At 35.1% G+C, this 20,638-nt stretch overlaps 1 protein-coding gene across 2 annotated transcripts in view; it reads right to left on the reverse strand.

Moving 5' to 3' along the window:
• Nalcn (sodium leak channel, non-selective) overlaps positions 1 to 20,638 on the reverse strand; it is a 276,470-nt gene that overhangs the window by 241,031 nt on the left and 14,801 nt on the right. Inside the window, exons 2-6 of one of the 2 annotated variants that reach the window (XM_028771252.1) lie at positions 12,584 to 12,730; positions 9,054 to 9,236; positions 4,094 to 4,177; positions 2,489 to 2,628; positions 2,262 to 2,390 (exon numbers count right to left, since the gene is read on the reverse strand). In XM_028771252.1, coding sequence (XP_028627085.1) covers positions 2,262 to 2,390; positions 2,489 to 2,628; positions 4,094 to 4,177; positions 9,054 to 9,236; positions 12,584 to 12,691 — 644 coding nt within the window. In that variant the 5' untranslated portion in view covers positions 12,692 to 12,730. Of the gene's footprint in view, positions 1 to 2,261; positions 2,391 to 2,488; positions 2,629 to 4,093; positions 4,178 to 9,053; positions 9,237 to 12,583; positions 12,731 to 20,638 lie in introns of those variants that run through there. The other variant, XM_028771259.1, reaches the window with a different exon arrangement.

Consider the following 20,638-nt stretch of genomic DNA (forward strand, 5'->3'; position numbering starts at 1 on the left):
GCCCCAGGGAGGGAGGAGGCCTGGGGGTGGGGGAGCATCATCTTGGAGACAGGGGGAAGGAGGAATGGGATGAGGAACTGTGGGAGAGGGGACCAGGAAGGAGTAATGGCTGGATTGTAAATAAATAAAATAATAATGATAATAGAAAATTTCAAAAAACAAAAAGTATTTAAAAAGTAAAGTAGGAAGAAATATTTCTCATTTATATTTGAAGACAATTTTTCTGAAAACTAATATTTCTCATGAGCAAAAATGTAATAATTATTCCATGTATGTTATATATTATATAGTATGTATAATATATAGTATATACATGTATATAATATATTACATACAATATGTCAAAAAATTCAGTATGTGGTTAAATAAGAGAGGAATAGAATTGTGATATTGGAGAAAATAATATATTCAGAAAACTGAATTTTAATCATAAAAGTTGCCCTTTGTAGCTAGTTTTGGGGAATAAAAATGGAGAAAAAATATGTACTTAATTTTTAGTAATTTTTAAAATCAACTTTAAAGTAATCAGTTTCATAATGGCTCTTGGGTACATTTGTGTCATCATACTCCGCCTCAACAACAAGCAAGTAAACTGGTGTGAAATTCTTATGAAGCTCTATTAAGTGGTAAAAAGTAACTCCTTTTCTCACTGTTCATAATCAAAGAGCACACACATCCCTGTGAACTCAAGACAGACTTGTAGGTAAATGTGATATGTATGTATATAATTGCTAAAGAAGAGTAGAATGGCCCAGCAAGGTGGCTCCAAGAGTAAAACCACCTGACTCTCATCCCTCAAACCCACGTGATGGGAGGAGAGATCTGACTAGAACTGACTCTCCAGGCACTCCTCTAATATCCACAGGCAATCGGTGGCACATGTATGCCCCTACACCCACACACATAAATAAAACATGATAAAGGTAAGAACATGAGCATATTTGCTAAGAGATTTTTGATGTTTAATATATAACCAGTAAAAATACGCTGATTTTTTTTTGTGAATTACTTTGTCATTTTTGAAAGATTTTTATATGCTTGCAGAAGACAATCTGTATACAAGTCATAGAAGAATAACCTGGGACATTTACATAAGCTAAAAGTATTGAGTTCGAACCAATTTTATCATTATTTATATAATATAATCGTGTGTGTGTATGCATATGTGTGTATGTGTGTGTGTGTGTTTATAGGTGTAAATATTCTCATGTGGTTTAAGGAAAAAAATATCCTCCAAATACAAAAAAAGAAAAAAAAATTATAGGAATTATAAAAGCTGCAATGGTTTTAAAACCCGAACTATTTGCTGATGGATTTTAACACAAACATAAATGAGTCTCCTTTACAATTCAACAAAGTGGTGTAAGTTTACACTCCATGATCCCAATGGAGATTTTCCTTAAATGTAATTTGCGAGTCTTATTCGTAAACAGATCTATCCCTGCTTGAAGTCATGAATAGAAGGAGTAAAATCAATCTCTGCCTCAGTGTCCTTTCCACTACACCTTGTAGTTGTAACTATTGAACATCTGTGGGCTGAACATGGAATCCCAAACTCGGATACCTAGTCAACACCTAGTGTATACTACTTGTAACGTGTATCCAGGGTCTGGCCATCAGCTCTGCTCTTTCCTCCCATCACTCTCTATCAGTGCTGGTCTTCATGATGGGTGTTCAGCAGGAGAGCAGGCTCTACCACCACCCTACACCAGTTACCTCACTCTCACATGGTACATGTTAATCTCCAGCTTTGAGATACATGGATGCAGCAGATAGCAATCCTTTATCTGGAAATGTTGCTGAAATCAGCCAGGAAACTGTATTTTAGGAAAGGACGACTAGTGGTATTAACTATAAAAACGAGGGTTTTATTTTCTCTAACAAACTAATACCATGGATATCTTCCAAAGTTTTGTTAGCTTTGGAAGTGGGCCACAGTTCCCATTTGGCCACTCCGAAAGGTGTGTCTTTGTTTAATATTCATTACAACCAGGTTATACTTTTTGATATGGCTTGCTATAAACATTTGGCTCAAAGGTGGACAAAATAATGCTAAGCTGGCAAAGCACAAAGAACACAAAATACCCCCAAAACTTATTTTTAAGTATGTGACAATCTCTCTCTCTCTCTCTCTCTCTCTCTCTCTCTCTCTCTCTCACACACACACACACACACACACACACACACACACACACACGCACACAAGTCCTTGTTAATCACCTAAACTTAAAGTGTAGCTAAGAAACCAAAGAGAAACTTACCCTGGCTTTGTGTCATTGACTACACAGTGGTAGGTAAATGTTCCAAACATTTGAACTCCTAAAATCCCATACAGGAGAAGGAAGAAAAGGAGGAAAATCGAAACACTCCATATTTGTTCTCCTGACCGCCTAAGGAAAAGAGAAAAGTTAGATAAAATAAATTAAATGCCTCCCTTCCCAGTTTTCATAAACAGTCTCCCTTAATGTATGCATCAAGCTATGCTTACTTTAAAATGTTTGTAATTCTTGTCCTTGGCAGTTCAAATCGGAAATAAATCCTGAAAGCCCGGATCATAATGAGTGGCCGTGGGATACGCAGCATGCCCCAAGGTGACATCTGATCAACTATGTCAGCTATTTCAAACACCTACGGGAGAAGAGAGGTATAAGATGAGATTTCCCCTTAGCATTATTTATTGCATGAAATGTATAGGTAACACAAGAATGTGCACCCTGTTGAATTTAGCCTAACATTGTATTCCATCAACAAGTATATCTCTATATTATAGCTACTTCAAGAGAAACAAATATATAAACTAATGAAAATATCCTTAATCTCCATTTTCTAATTCTTCAAGCCATAGTTTTATTGTGAAATAAAGTGCCAATCTTTGAGTTATTTTTCACTAGTAGTGTCTTTGAATATCTAGAAAAAATAGGAAATGATGTAAAACATTATTGAAATATGGAAAATGACAACTTTCTGGCAGAAGCAAAATAGTAACAAACACCTGATCACCTAACATACCGTAGGTTATTATACAGAAAGAGCATATCAGCACATGAGGTGAAATCAGGCCACAGAGACGTGTACTTCATAAGAATGAGGAAGGACAATTAATCAACACCCACTATGAACAGTTAGAAAGATGATATGCACACTTTTTATTCTGATTTTTATGATTAATTGTGTGTTTATGTGTGTGTGCATGTGTGTGTGCACATGCACACGCACGTACACACACACACGTGGAATATTGCACAAATAAGTGGTCAGACACCATGAAGGGGTCAGTTGTTTCCTCCCACTATGGAAATCCCAGGGATCTAACTCAGTATATCAGGTTGAATGGCAAGTATCTTTAGGTGATGAACCATCTCACTAACAATCCTTATTTTGAATTTTTAAAACAAAGAATAGAAGAATAGGAATGTGACTCATAATATTCTACCAAAGTTTAACAATAATGCATTGATCATTTATTTTTTTTTTGTTAGAAAGGTAAATCACATGGATTCTTAGTAGAATCAAACTAAAAAAAATAAAATCAGAGAGTGACATAATGACTTTTCCTAAGTGTAAAATCATGCCTGCAAAGATATAGGAGACTGAATTAGAGTATTATCCATTAAAATCCCCTATTAAAGCTTTTTTATACATGATTTCTATTTACTATCATAAAGTACTTATATTAGTAAAATCTTTGATATATATATATATAATATATAATATATATCTGTTTTAATGGGTACATAATCATATAGTAACTAGAACTTATAATTTTTTAATTCATTTTTGACTTAAGAATTAGATATATACTCTAAATATTTTATTTTATTTCAGTGACAGCATGCTTATAGTTATTTTAGAAAGAACTACCTTTAGTATTGATATTAATTTCTAAGAACTCACAAGTGTAATCAACATTAAAATCTGAGAATTTAATTATTGCAATTAGAATTTTCTACCCATGAACGTGTAAACTAAACAATGTAGGAAATCACATAACCACATTTGAAATGTATTCTTTAACATTTCCAGTTAAACTTTGAATGCAAAATCAAACATCTCTTTCAAAACATCTCTTTCTGATTTGAACATATTTAATTACCTGTAACACGAGAGAAACCCAAAGGCAAAAGACCATGAATCCATCAAAAACACACCAGCGATCCTTCACATAGGAGCTATCGCCCTGGGAAAAAAATTCAAATGGATTGTAATATATTATATACATATATTTATGTATGTATATGTGCATATGTGATAGGAATAGTCAAAGCCATCTACAGTTTTTTTTAATCACAATGGAGCAAACTTTCAAAAGGGTATTTTTAGAATTTTAAAATGCTATTTTTTAGGCAAATTATTGATTAATCATGAGAATTTGAAAACTTTGAGTTCAGGATGTAAAAAAGAAAGCATCCATTCTCTTGCCCTCACAAATACGACATGTAGTAACAGAACAAGTAATTATATTGAGTCCCAAGACAGTGCCTGTCTCGTAAGCCCCAGGGCACACTATAGCAACAGGAAGTCTTTAAAACTGCTTGGCCAATCACTGCTAGTAGGGGAAGTAACTGGTATAAGATATTAGGCAGTAACAGTGAAGGAGAAAATTTCCTTAATTTGCAATGAAATGATATGTTGATCTTAATTGGGAAGATACTGTCAAAGAAAATGAAGACATGCTGCTTTCATTATTAATAGGGTTTCTATCCTCAGGTTAGAATGTGTTTCAATAAAATGATATTTGAAAACAGAATTTCCCTCTGGAATAACAAAGTGTCAGTAAAAATGGAGGGCAGAGAGGACTTGGGCTCTGGGCAGTGAGAAATTGTCGTTCTCGTGAAGGAGGATATGAGTTATTCAATACTCGTCTGTCAGTTTGTGTAAAGGTAAACAGTTGAAGGCTGCCGATCAATTATCCAGTGTAAGAAACTATCTGAAAGTGTCTTGCAAATATTTAACAAGGAGAGGTAGAGGGACATATTTTTCAGTCTTGCAAATATTTAACAAGGAGAGGTAGAGGGATATATATTTCAGTCTTGCAAATATTTAACAAGGAGAGGTAGAGGGATATATTTTGCAGTCAGGAATGATATGGACTGCTGGCTTATGAGCATGTGATTTATTGCCTTATCTTTCCGGAGCCCATCTGTTGGTATGTCTTAGCATTATTATTTATTACTCCAACAGTGTTCAGTAGATGCATGCTACTTTTATCTAGATCTACTGCCAGATAAGAAGCAGACAGCCGAGACTCATTTGAAGAATTCAAACTACAATTCTTGCCGTGACCTTCAGCATATCAAACATACATTATTCGATTGGTTGACCTTTCTTTTAGGGATTTGGCAGTAGGAATACTTCTTAGAGGAGAGATTGAGGGAGATAAAGAACTTCTCAGGCACAAACTAGATCCCAGTGTTCATGGATGAAAATCCCTCGCTTTTTTACTTACCAAAAAAAAAAAAAAAAACCATAATAGGAATTCTCAGCACAAACAAGGCCCTAAAAGAGACCACCTGATTCTTCACAAATCCTTGCCAGCTGCTGCCTGAGTACAGCCTATCTGTCACTCCTCAGGCAGGCCTCTCCAAAGTACCACCTGCTTCGTGTGTATGTGTGTATGTGTGTGTGTGTATTTGTAAATACATAAATAGATCCTTTTCAGTCTATATTCTGTTACATGTATGTATATCTTTTCAGGGGTGACCATTTAAAAGAGAGGAAGGAGGACTATATGGGAGGGTTTGGAAGGATGAATAGTATAATCTCAAAAAGTAAAATAAATAATAAAATTTTTAAAAATGAACAGATATTCATACATCACTCTACATGTGCAGACAAACACAAATTTCAGCCTTGTAAGTGAACAAAGATAGCACCCTTTTGCAACTTGTTGTGTGTTAATAGACTGGAGAATTGAGAGGCAATGTCATATTGTTGGCAAGTGAATTAAGTAGGAAAAATATTAGACACAAGCTTTGAGAAGATAGGTGCTTAATCAATGTTTTAAAAGCTTTGATTTAATAGAAAATCAAAGCAAAGCAAAGCAATTCACTTGAGAAATATGGGTTATTCAAAATCATCTCTGTGGACAGACATGTTTTTTATTTGGATGTTTTTAATCCCTAAAAATGTCTATATTTGTCATGAAACTATAAAAAAAGGACAAACTTGCAAGCATAAAACTATGCAACAATAAAGTTTAAATTAATAACATAAATTTATTGTGACAGGTAACATTTTGCTAACATTAACTCAGTAAAACTTTCATTTTACATACAAAAATGGATGTCAAACAGGGCGTGCCCAGAGCTGTCTTTTCTGATATGCACAATCAATGAAAATAAGTGAAAAATATTTAAAGTTTGGTTAAAAACAAGATCTTAGATTTAACAGAAACATAAGCTAGTATTTAAACACAGTTTTAATGAGCGTTGATGTTCTGACTACTTCAAGATAATATTAGCAATGCAGAATAATTAAAGTTGACACCACATGTTCATCTACTGTGATTATTCCCAGTTGAAAGAAAAGATATACTTATTTGGTTTTTAATTTTAATTTGTCATTTGTTATAGATTGAAATAAAAAATATTCTTTTAGTTTTGTAAGCAGTTAACTATTCAAGTGTTAGTAGAAGTTAAAAATATTAGAAATACTGAATCTATAGTTTTAGAAACTATCAAATTGTAAATAATTTTTATTTTTTAAAATATTAATTTAACTTTGAATATTTAAAATTCATTCATTAAATGTTCTGTTCAGATGGAATGAATTGATTGCTTTCATATCATGTTTACCTTTGTTCTTTTTATTTTTAAAGTGTGCCAGAACAATTTCTTGATAAGAAACTCATATTCCAATCTATTATATAACTAAGAAACATGAAGACTTACTCTAAGAAAATATTGTAACTTTGCTTCATTCAAGTTGGAGCCTTAAGAAATTATCACATGATGAAATAAATCATTAAGCATTTTATCCACAATATTCAGTTCACTCACAAAATTTGCTGAGGCTGATATATCCTGGGTGACCAATATAAACAAGTGACAGGGTTTTTAGAGTCCTCTAGTAGACTACAGAATACAAAGTAGGGTTGGCATGTCCAAAGAAGTAAAGTTATCCAGCACCAACCTTGTTCCAAGTTGAACTCCCAGGATAGCTGACAAGTTAACTTTTTGACCAATGTCAACATAAATCTCACACTTAGGAACATTTTATAAAAGATCTGACAATTTTGTGAGTCATCTTAAAATCCAGTCATTGAGGCCATTGCAGGTACTCGCTTCTCCTATAACTAACACTTTTCCTTAATAAAGAAATTACTAATATATTACAGTGAGAAACTGAGATGAAATCTCAGGAAGGAAACCGAGAACAAAATGACTACATCTGTAGGAGTGTAGCTCCTAAGGTTAGTTATATTTCCTATATCTGGAACAAAGTATCCAACAATAATTAATACAAGGAACGAAGGGCTGATTGTGGCTTACAAGTAGAGGGTATATAGTCTATTACGAAGACCAGGATTTTTATTCCCAGCATCTATATTAATGATGGGACTAGCAGCACATGTCTTAAACCCCAGTGCTGGTGGGGCAGAGACAGGGTGGATCACACTGGCTCACTGGCCAGCCACCCTGGATGAAACAGCTAACTCCAGATTCAGTGAGAAATCCTTTCTCAAAAACAAGGTTTTTCTCAAGAAAGCAATAGAGGAAGACACCCAATGTCTAACTCAGAACTACACTTGTGCATGGACAGGCAAGGACACCCACTTATATGTGCACACATGGCCATACATCACATACAACAAAGAAGAAAGTGTTAAAACACATTAATCAATGAAATATATGAACTTGTTTGATTCCTGCTGCAGAGATATTTACAACAATCAGGGGAATATAAACATCAATTAGGAGTTAACCTATCTTAGGAATTAGTGTTGATTTCACCTTATACAATAATACTGTTTTTGGAAAACAAATAAAAAAATTATCAATAATGTATAGGGAATTATTTCTGAAGTTAGTCAATAACTCAGATTTTCTTTAAATTAAAATATAACCACTCAATTGTTTATCTTTATGCAGGCTATGATTCATATTTTATAATAAAACATTAGAAATGCACACCACAGTGCACTGGCTGTTGTGATTCTCTGTTAAGAATAGAACAACAAATGATGGATAAAGAGAAGCTAAGATTTGATACCTCACTGTATATCATGTATATCACTTTATGAAGGCCTCTCTGTTCTTGCATGAGTAGTCACATGCCACAGAACCTCTCTAATACATCTGAGCCAGACTTTGAATCAAATATGCCATTTGTAAGTAAGCATTAAAGCCCCAACTATACCACTCTCTAGACAAGACAGCATAAGCTGCTCCTGGGACAGCATTTTTCCCATATCTCAATCTTTGACACAATAGTACAAGAGAACCAAGATTTTGTGGCAAAAGTCTCTTTTTCTTTAATTTCTTTTCTTTTTCTCTTCTTCTCTTTTACTAAAAGCTTAATTTATTTTTATTTCCCAAAGGTACCAATCAGATATACATATTCTTTCTTTGCAGTTCCTAGATTCCTATTTCTCTCATTTTCTCTTTTTATCCTGTTATATCTTGAAAACAACCCAGGTTTATGAAATCCAACTTAATGTCATCATGTGCTGACTTTATCATGTGACATTTACCTTGTGTTCAGTACATAGACAAATATCGAAGTGCCTCCTTGAGGGTCCATAACCATGGTGATCCTTGGCTTTAGTTCTGTAGATTGCACAATGCACTCAACCCTGGACTCATGAAGCATATACTTAGAGCAACTAGTTCCTTTACAGGTATCAAAAGATACAAGATTTTGTACATTATAAAATGTAACTAACTTTAAAAATATCCTTGTGTGACAAATCTCTACTAAACTTTGGAGTTATGCTCTTTAAAGTTTTCAATCTCAATAAAGTAAAAATACATTGTATTTGGACATTCATAAAACAATATTATTACTGAGTTGATTAACATATTCAATGTACTTAAATGACAAGAAACACTCACCTTGACAATTCCCCGTATGTGCATTTTTGCTATCATCTCTGCAGTGTAGAGGAACATCAATAAAGTGTCCAAAGTGAAGGTCACATACTGCAGAGGAGGATAGTGCTCGAAGGTCATAGGTGTGTTCATGCACACTGAGATGACGCTGATGATTGCACAGATGCGCAGCAGAGAGTGCACCCACTGCCACAGAGGCCAAAGTTACTTTGTGATACTATGATCTGAGATTTTTTTTATTTTTCTTAGAAAGCATACTATTTGGAAAACATAATACTTAGGTTAAAATAGTTCATTAGTCCAGGGGTGAGGAAGAAGAGAACTCTACTGAGTTCATATAGCGCACTCACTATTTTCACACATGATATAGTACCAACTTCTCAAAGGAGCTTACATTCCATGTGAACATACCAGGTTTAAGAAACATTCCTGTAATGAGACATTAATAGGAGCTATACTCAAGGTTAATTTGAAAGCTGTCAGATCACTTTGTGTGAAATTCTTGTTCTACTACAAAATGTAGCAATTCACTCACAACGAACCTAGATGTAACTTTCTTTGTCACTATGAAGCACCCAGAATTAGCAGCCATGTTCTATTTACTGTAATTTCCCTAATGTATTACAGAATTTTATACCATATCAGATTATAAATGATTTTAAAATGGGCAGATATAGAACATTCCTATATGTAGAATTTTAGTAAATGTATCACTATAATTTCCCTACATAAAAAATAAATTTCTGGACCAGTGAAATTGGGCTTGCCATACAAGACTGGTGACTTGAGTCCTATCATTGGAACCCACTGTTAAAGGAGATAATAAACTTTAAAAAGTTGTCTTTTGATCTCTACACACTCACCTGTGCACATATGTGTACATGCGCGCGCGCACACACACACACACACACACACACACACACACACACACAAATAAAAGTAAAATTAAAATCATTTATAAAATCAATTATTGTCCTCGTAGAAAAATGATAATGAGTGAGGCTATCTCTTTTTTTTCTGAGAAAACATTTAGTACATATTTACCTTAGAATTTTTTTAATTTAAAATTATTTTTGTGCAATTCTAATATACACTGATTTGCTGTGCAATTCTAAATACTCTTTGATTTGCTGTCTAAAGATTTTAATTAATCCTAAACTAAGAAGAAAAATAAAACAATAGCTATTATATTTAATATACTCACATACAATCTTTCATTGTAAAAGTAACACCTAGGATAAAAAAGGTTAATTGCATCTATATACTAACCTCCCAGAATTAACATTGCTACTGAATTACTCAGGGCATAGTTTTCAAACATAATTTAAGTGTTATTTATTGACTACTACCTTGGATATACATATGTGTGTATTGTAACATGTCTGTGTAGTCATGCTAATTCACTAATTTTATACTCCTGCTTCAGGTATATAGTTTGATAATAGATGGATCATGCACCTTCATAAACCAGCAAGCCCTTAGGCTGAAAGTGAATGATTGGCAGAACTTTGAGAAGACTCAGACAGACCATGTAGGGTGATGAGTGGATTCTAATGTTTGACCAAGTATAAAAGTACTTACATAAAAACATAGGCCCAGAAATTCCATACCATAGAAGACACATACATTTCAATGTAGTTTAAGGGTTGATGTACTGATGTTTTCAAACAGCAAGTTCCAAAACACCCTTTAATGAATGTCAGAATCTAAATTCAACCCTATCTAGGCTTCCCCATATCAAGAATCTAATTACCAGGAGATTTAAAAGATGAGGTATTTCATAATAAATTGTCTTTAATCTTGAATAATTTTAATTAATCATTAATAATTTCAGTTAGTGCCTCTGGGTTTACACATAAAATTCCATCTTCCAAAATTTTTAGAAAGTGGTGAATGAGAGAGTTATCAAGCAGTTTATTATTCTAGTCTGCTTAGTTCTCTAATTATGAATAAAAGATCTTCTGTGCATCAAAAAATGCTGGGCTCTGGGCACATACAAATAAAAGTATAACCACTCATAGCCAGTTTATAAGCAAAGTAGAATACATGATAAATGCAAGTACCCCTCAATATCTGTCCCCACAAATGGTACCCAAATATGAGGAGCCTGGGTACCTTCCACAAATGAGTAACGTTTATGTATAGCTTACATATATACTCTGATATAGTTTAAATAACCTTAGGACAGTTCATAATACTTAAAATTATATACAATCTTGATGTACGAATCACTTTCTGAAAGAATGAGAAGGAAAAATACACGTGTTCACTACAGATCTGAGTTCTTTTCAAATATTTCCATTCTGTGCTTGGTCAAAAGTGGGTACAGAACAGAGGGCCAACTGTCTCTTTGTGTGTCTGCATGTGTACTTACATTTATAAGCAATCTAACATTGGATAATTGGAAAGAAGAGAAGTTCATTCTGTCTGTCTGAGGAAGTGGCAAATGAGGATATGAAATCCAGGTGGCCCTAATGGACAAGGTGGATTTGGCTTGTTAAAGGAGATGAGATGGGACCTTAAGGGCCAGACCACATGCATAAAAGATACTGGATAAGCCAAACAATGTAGAATAGCAGAAGATGACTTCTAAGGCTCCAGTGGATCATATAGAGACACAGGAAAGGGTGGTTGCTGGCCAGGAAAGAGCCTGCTCACAAAGATCTGTCAGTGTAATGACAACACATTTTAATTTTCAGTGGGAGTCCCAGGGATATTTCAACAATTATAAAGCAGAAGGATGTCATCAGAGAGTGTAATATACAAAAGCACGTGAGCCGGCTATAAAAGTCTCCCAGGTGTGGCTAATGAAGCCAAGGAAGAAGCCAGGCTGACTATCTTTGTCCTGCTTAGGGGAGGATAAGGCACTGAGAGTGCTTCAAGTCAATTTGCTTCATTATTTACACTATGAGTTTAAGAAGAAAGTCAGTCCTACTTTGCTGTGTGGAGTTGAATTCCCAGGAATTAAGAGTAAATTCCCTTGCTCATTCAGTGATGCATGGCATAGCAGCTCTTCCTCTCATGCTCAACATCTATGAACTTGTAAGACACTAGGCACATGTTCTGAGTCACAAGACTTGAATCAAAGTAAAGGCTATTTAGAAACGGATACTCTCTCTACAACCTTATCTACCTAAGAAAATCACAGTTGGACATGATAAAGAACACTTGTAGCTAAGAGTAGTAGCTCATCTTGGGTCATCCTGGGAGTGTTATTATCTCTACATTGTGTGATCTGAGGATAGCATATTCAGAGCAGGGTGAGGATGAGAAGGCAAAGTGCAGACCTCTTGCACTGTCTGCATCTTCCTATGGGAGCGACTCATAGCAGCCCCTCGCCTCCTCAGTTTGAATCATACCCAAACCAACCACCAGATGCCAAGACTCATTCATTCACTTTCCACTGCAGCTCAAGCTGTTAAAAGCCAAAGAAATATGAGTTTTGCATTTATGAATGAAATTTTCCTTATGAAATTTTCATTTATGAATGAAATTTTTCACGTGTTTCTTCAAACTTCAGAAAGGTGACTTACTGGCTTATTAATCCAGAGTATGTCAGCATTGTCTGATAGAGATTCATCAGGACCAAAGTCAGCAACTGGCTGGGCTTCCACCCTGGAACTCTGCTTTCTTTTGAGCATGATGAAGTTAGCTTTAGGAGGCAGGTACAAAACCACAGTCTGGCAAAAGGAAAAGAGAAAGCTTTATTAGCCATCTAACCTACTTCCTTTCCTATGAAAAGTATTGAGTCTTTATGCATGAGTTGTGCAGTGGTGGATCATACACATGCTCAATATATATGACAAATGCACATATCTAGGTAACAGGAAAAGAATGAGATAAAAATGATGAAATGAAATCCAATTTTTCTCTTCCAATCTAATAGAAAACCTTGTGCATTTCCAAAATAGTTTAGAGACAACTGGTGTAAAACAGCCAGAACAAACTGACATCTTATAGAGAACACAGATTACTAAGAATTTCTTTGCTCTATGGGGCTACAACTATGGCCACAACAACAGGGATTTTCCTCTACTATTTTAATATGTCATTTACATGCTTCTATTGTTCCAGTCATAATTCCAACACAACTTCTTAATGTTATTCTTCTCAGAAAGGCTGAAGACCACAGAGAATAGGGGGAGAAGCTCCAGCAGTTGGAAGCTTTGTCATTTTGGAGTGCAGTAACCTTCTAAAGTCGACTTGCTCTTCTAAAGTCAACTCTTCATCAACTGCACTAAAGTTAACTTCATCAAATGTATACTCACGCACAGATACACACAGACATGCAAAGACACACACAGACACACACACCACCACCACCACCACCACAACCACCACCACCATCACTACCATCACCACCACCATCTATAGATGTTGCTACTACCTTCTAAAGTTAGCAGCCATTTAAGAAGGGCCTACTATCCATCAAATGACAAGAGCAGCATGATATAAGAAGAATTGTATTCAAGACACAGGTGCCTGACTACCCTTCAATCCTAAGTAATACTCCTTACTTGATTAACAGATACTGTGTCTTTTTTATCTGTTTCTGTTTTTTTAGACATGCTTTCAGTCTTTAGATCTGGCTTGCCTGGAACTCATTAAGTAGATGTGGCTGGCTTGGAAATTATGGCAACACTCTTACTTCTGTTTTCACATTTTTGCAAAATTGTATACAATATAACCAGCACATTGGGTTCAGCCTTTTACAAATGTGGTCCCACACTGAGATATGAATGCACTCTAGATTTAAAGAAGAAAGATCAGATGGGATTGAGTGTTAAAAGGAGAAGAATATATGATGAGTTTTGCACATGTATCTCTTGCTGCATTTAGTAGTAGCATTTTATTGAATTTTAAAATTGGCCTGACAGGAGAAACAAAGTATCTTTTGGATTTTATTGTTGTTGCTGTTGCTTTTAAATTTTTATTTGTTTGTGATTGGGTCTTGATATATATATATATATATATATATCCTTATTTATATAGAACCTGCTATGTAGACAAGGCTAGCCCCAAACAGTCAATGTTCCTGATGCCTCTGTCTCTCAATTACTGGGAGACAGGAGTTCATCATCATGCCTGGTTCAGAAGAAATACCTTGATGTTTTATGTATGCATAAGAAATTCCAGCCATGAGACAAGTAACGACACGACAAATGATATCTAAGAAGACTTGAGATTGAAAACAAGTCAAGTATGATTGTGAAGCCTCAAGTGTCGCAAGACAGCCATGAAGTGCTCAGCACACTTAGGAACACAACTGAAGGCAGATGACAAAGGACAGCACTCTCCAGGCAGGAGACAGTGATGAGGATGTCAGGAAAATGTACCCATTTCAGTACCAGGAAAATCCACTTACTCACTTATTACCTGGTCCTCCAGGGAATTGGAGGAAGAAAAACTCATCAACAACAATGTGTTTCTCCCCTTGGATAGAAGAGGAACAAAACTTATTTGCAAGGAGTATAAATATATGCACTTGCAATTTTCACTGGGAGAGAAAATAAAAATGCAGTTCAGAACAAAAAATTTCAAATATGCTTCTGTGTGTCTAAGGGTCCACTTTTCTTTACTACATGTTCCTCAGTCCATCTGAGAAGCTGACTTTCCCTAACCCTCCTACTCCCAGAAGAAATCAAGCTTCTTGTCTTTAAAATGTGCTAGGTATTTTCAAGCTGTTGTTACTTTGAACATTGAATTTAAAAATGGGTTTTGCAGTAAGTTTCACTAATTACCTTTATTTTACATAATTTGAGTTAGGGACTCTTGATATCCCATGTAAATGTATGCAAAATATTCAAATGATACTTATTCTCTAATTTACTGTGAGGTGGGGTGGGGTGACATCTGGTAGCTTTAATTTGAGATGTCTCTTAAATGACAGGCTCCTACTTATTCAGACAGTGGTTGCAAAAATATTTTTGAAGTCCTTTAAAATGACAAAGAAGGGAGAAAGTGATTCCATGAAGGCATTCAAATATTAGACAAAGAATTTTAGAGAAACCTAACCCTATTTCTTTTCCACAGAGACAGAAGAGATTGATGGACATGAATTCCATGCACCTTTTATTACCAATATTCTACCTGAAGAAAAATTGACTTTTGAATGATTTATCTACAGAAATATACATAATTTATTTTTAAGTATCCAGTTGGCTATATTTGATACCTCAAAACAGACTATAATTGAAAGACACCAGCTGTCTGTCACCTCGTTGATGTTCTTTACAACCTCTGCCAACACATCACCAAGTCTGACAGTGTTCATGAAATAATCTGTCCAAACTCCAAAGAATCCACACACACATCAAGACTTATCAAGGAGCTTCAGAATCACTGGAAGTTTGACTATTTCAATAATATTGAGTAGTACATAAAATATTCAAGCAATAAATCACCATGATTAATGCTCATATGATCTCACAGAGAATGAGGTATCGTGCACAGGGCTCATACAAATCTGTACCAGATGAGATCCTAAAGCTTAAAGAAGAAGTGCACATATGCCTTATCCCTAACCCAGAAGCAATACCCAATTGGTAACCACCTACAAATACAAATTTAATTTCTTCCAAGAGAGTCACACTGGGGAAACAAATTACTCTTAAAGGCAGGCTGTATAATCCACAGTAGATGGCCAATAGGAAACAAACTCAAAGATAACTCTGGAGGTTCCTTGTCTTATAATGCTGTGTCAGGGCTTTTTCCTTTTCTAAAAGAAAATTAATTTTATTATTATCTCTTAGAGGTTTGTTTGTTTTCTAATGAGAAACAGAAAGGAATGAATCCAGATTTGGGGGTGGAGATGAGGGGAAGCTGGGAGGAGTAAGGGAGGGAAAAAACATAATCAAGATATATTATATGCGAAAAACAATCCAGTTTCAATAAAGGGAAAAATATTCAAGCAACAAAATAAATTCAAGTCACGAATATACCACGAATCTTATATTAATTTGGGGCTGTTGGTTATAGCAATTTTTCTTGCACTGGGTGATGTTATATACCTTTGTTCATGTTTAGTCAATATAACAGAGCACAGGAGATTATTATTCCCCTGATAAAGACCAGTGTGGATATCTACGTATCCTAGGTGAGCTCTCTATTTTGATGCAGACTGCTTTTGTGTATTTTTTCCTTATCATTATTATGCACTAGTAAGCCAATATATCTATTTTGTTTCCAGAAGTGTCCTTGATAAGGCAGTGCAGCAGGTTTGAAAAACATGTCTTTCAAACACCTTTTTGCATTTATTAGAAGTTAATGTTTAATAGTTTAATTGTGGGAGAGGCCGCATAGTTATAATATGCTCATGGACAAATCTTTTCTACTCATAACTACCTAACAGCAACTCAGAGAGAAGACATATTCTGCTTAGTTTTTCTCATTAAATTGTTAAGGTCCAGTTAAACCATGATAGCAAACTTTATCTATTTTCACATCTTTTCCTTATTTGATTTATACCTCCCATCAAGATGAAAATGGAATCATTCAATTTTTTTTAAGCTGTGAGCTGCTTGCAGCACTGTGGTTTATTTTTTCCTTCTTGGAGCTATCAGACATAGAATTTGAGATTTTTCTCTCTTCTGAATCATAGTTTACAAGATTGTCCTTCTCTACCTATCCCAGCTGCTATACTCAGTGGCTTCTATATCCTCAGCTAGCTACAGTAAAATAAAATGCTGAGGAGTCATTTAGTGAAGGAGATATACAACCTCTACAGTGAAATACTAGACATTGGTTTAAGAAATTGAAGGAGACAACAATAAGGAAAAGATTGCCCATGTTTATGGGTGATTCTTTTTTTAATGTTTTTTATTACCTGTTTTATTTTTTGAGATTATATATAATTACAGCCTTTCCTCCTTCCCTTTCCTTCCTACAGCCCCCCCATGTGCATCCCTTGCTCTTTTTAAAAATTAATAGCCTCTTTATTCACCACTTGTTATTAATGCATATATGTATATGTACATACATATATATTCCTAACATAACCTGCTCAGTCTGAGTGTTGTCATTCCTTAGCTGCCTGAACTAAGAAATGTTATATGAATACTTCTAAAGATCTTGGAATTTCAGTTCATCTTGTTTCTCTGTTATTCCTTCATTCACTTATTCACTCTCCATTCATTCACACAGCAACTACTATGTATCCACTCTGTATTAGGTACTACAGCATGTGTTTAATTTGTAGCAAGAGACAAGGTAGACAGAGTTTAGAAATCACCTGCTTCATTTGAACTCATATTTCATGGAGAATCCCAGGGTTCTACCTGGGTTTACTTTCGTCCTTGCACTCACCTGCTTTACACTAATTGGCTAAAGGCACTGTTATTTCTCATCCTCCAGCCTTCACTGCTATGTCAAATCCTTCATCCAGCTGTGCCCACTTTGTCACCAGCTGTCAATCTGTTATTCCTAATTACCTTATTTAACTCAGAAACATTTTTTAATGTCTGTGTATGATTTGCTATAACTGAAAGATTTACCATTTAAATAGAAGAGTTTAAACAAACACCAGCTTGATAAATTCATAGCATATATTTTATATAAGAATCCCTGAAGAAGGCAGCAATCACTCATTTCTTTCTCTTCATTATGTGGTTCTATATCTGCTAATACAGGGTCATGGACCACTACTTCGGGTTACTGATATACACAGATTCTGCAGTCTTCGTGAGCATAAGTGAAATCATTTGTCTATCTTATCCAACACACATCACTTAACTGTGTATGGTTGCTGAGTAGCTCTACCTCTGCTACGGTTTGGGCAGAAAAACTTAGGAAATAAATGTTAAGTAACATCCCTGGAGCTGCTAACTACTAAACCCCATTTAATGCCTTTGGGAGAACAGCCATCATTCCTTCCAAAATCTCTCTTCTTTCTACATAATTATATGGACAAAACAAACAAACAAAAAAGCAAAAGCAAAACTCCAACCATTGATGGGTGATCTATATTTAGCATTAGATAAAAATATTTAGTCTTCTCCCCATAATACCTGACTGATACATGTTCCTAATACAACAGGTAATATGGTTGATTTAAAGATAGGGCAGGTGGGAAGGCAGAACAGCTGATTAATTGAAAAAAAAAAAAGGCTCTCCCACTCCTACCCCCAACATACTGCTTCTGCAGCTCACTACTAAGTCAATCCTCCTGAGCTTTGGGCAGGAGGGAAACCAGATTTCCAGAACTCCTCTGAAATATCAGATGAATGAAGACTCATGCAACATGCCAGGGGAATTCACTCTCTAGGCACTTCCTAATTTCAGATATTTAAACTTCAATTTGAGTTATTAAATGTACCCATTTTTATTTCATTTTATTTTCTTCAACATAAGCAGTGCTAGTTGGTTATAGGAAAATTGGGGAAATGAATAAAATAAATTAGAGACAAATATTAAAGTTATAAGGAATTCTAATTCTAGGGGCTCAACCGTTTTTATAAATGTTGACTGAGCACATGGTATGTCAAACATTAGGCTTTAGGAGAAGCACTAATCGGTTATGTTCTTTTTTTCCTTGGGGCATTTATCTTTAGTCCTTATTCTGATAAGTCCATTATCTGATGTCCTTATTCTTCAACAGGCCATGAATTATATTTTTTAGGACCTTATTTTCACATACATTTTCTATTCATCTAGTCATTTAATATGGCTATTTTCAAACACTTCTATTTCAGTTTCTTGTTTTTATATTTTGAAAATCTTTCTTTACCAATAGATATGAATGCCTATAAAATCCTAGGCAAATAAATCCCACCTTCAAACACTTCTGTTTCTTCTGTGCCTTTCCTGTCTCCCAAGCTCATTAGCATCAGTCCATATAAGGCTTTGCAAGACAGATAAGCATAACCATGTCTTCCTAGATTCGGTTTCTGATGTCATCCCATATTTTGGGAGTTAATTGAATTTGATGTCAGCAATTTATTGTTTTGGACATTGCAATTTCAACACCTATTTCAAGACTCTTAACTCCTGTCCGTCCCAATATTTTCTTAATACGGCCATAGAACTCCAAATAGAGAACCATTAAGAGGGATGTTTTAGTGGTTGGATAGATGGTTCAGTAATTAAGAGCACTTGCTGTTCTCTCAGAGGATCCAGGTCCCCAGAACTCACATGGTAGCTCACAATTGTCTGTAACACTAGTTTTAGTGGATCTCACAACACTCTCTTTGGCCCATGCAGTCACTAAAAACACATGGCACACATACATGCATGCAGGAATACATTCATATACAAATAGACGAATATAAAAGACTTATGTTCGAACAAGACTTTCTAATAACCTTTTCGCCACTTCCACATTTAAATCGACACCATACTTTAATAACCCATAATACTTGAAGACAAAGAGGGACACCACTTCCCAGTACTGAAATAGGAACAGCCATTATTTCTGTAGCATTCGACTGTTCTTGCCCACTTCCTTCTTAGACAGAAGCATTTTCACTTAGAGCAAATGTATGTAAAGCATTTTATGTAAAAGCATTATATGTCTTATGCCATTATTTAAACTAGGAGAAACATTCCATTACTTTTGTTGCATTGAATGTTATCCAGCATCCATTTGGCCTGTCTTATACTTCATTTCTCTGCCCACTTGGCCTCTGATGCCATACATCTTTCTGCTTTGACAAGTGTTCCATCGCTGTGCTCAATGACCAACAGCCCTCTTCCTCTCCTAGACCAGGTCATTTGCATGGCCTGCCAAGGCACCAATGACAGAGTCTAGCATTATTTCTCTGGAGTCCCCTCCACTCCCTCCAGACATGACATCTTAGAAATCACAGGCTAGTACACAGCTCCACAGCATTTTCTGAAACTCAAATACAGCAATTCCAGTGTTGCCTGTTTAGTGATTGCTTAATTACTGATTTTATTTTATTTTTTAAATAGTCAAAACTATTTTAGGGCAGTGACATAATTTGACATGAAACCAAATGTTATTCCTCAGTCAGTCTGTTTAACTATAGATAAGTAGCTTCAGAACCACAAATGTACACATATGCAAACAGTGAAAACTAAAAACAAACCACATAGACATGCACACACACACACACACACACACACACACACACATATGTAGACATACACAAATGCTATGTGAAACATGAAAGTTTTCATAATAAAATAATTAGCTCGCTTGGTTCAATTCTTTCCCGATTATATTTACTCCTGTGCAAGAGCAGACTCCTTTCAATTAAAATGTTTTTTAGAGGCTCACTATGTACCATACACTGTCTTAAGTATATCATACATTAGCTCACTCAGTTCTGACAAGAATCATTTTATAGACCAATGAGTCTTAGTAATAAATTTGACCTAGTATGTGAGCCAAGACAACCCAGCTCACAGAACTACTAAATTAAAAATAAAGGTTTTCATTTTCAATAGACAGCAGGATGAAGAGTTTTTGAACGGATCTGTGGCTATAAATTCCTCACCCATTTTGTTTGTGAAATCATACAGACATGCTTCATCTCCTAACTTTGAATTTGTTGTTACTATTTGATTTACTTTATAGTTATTTTTTTCACTACTGGTTTATTTTAAATGTCCATTAATTTTCTTAAAAA

Source organism: Grammomys surdaster, unplaced genomic scaffold, assembly GCF_004785775.1.
Source record: "Grammomys surdaster isolate TR1022 unplaced genomic scaffold, NIH_TR_1.0 65, whole genome shotgun sequence".
NCBI lineage: Eukaryota > Metazoa > Chordata > Mammalia > Rodentia > Muridae > Grammomys > Grammomys surdaster.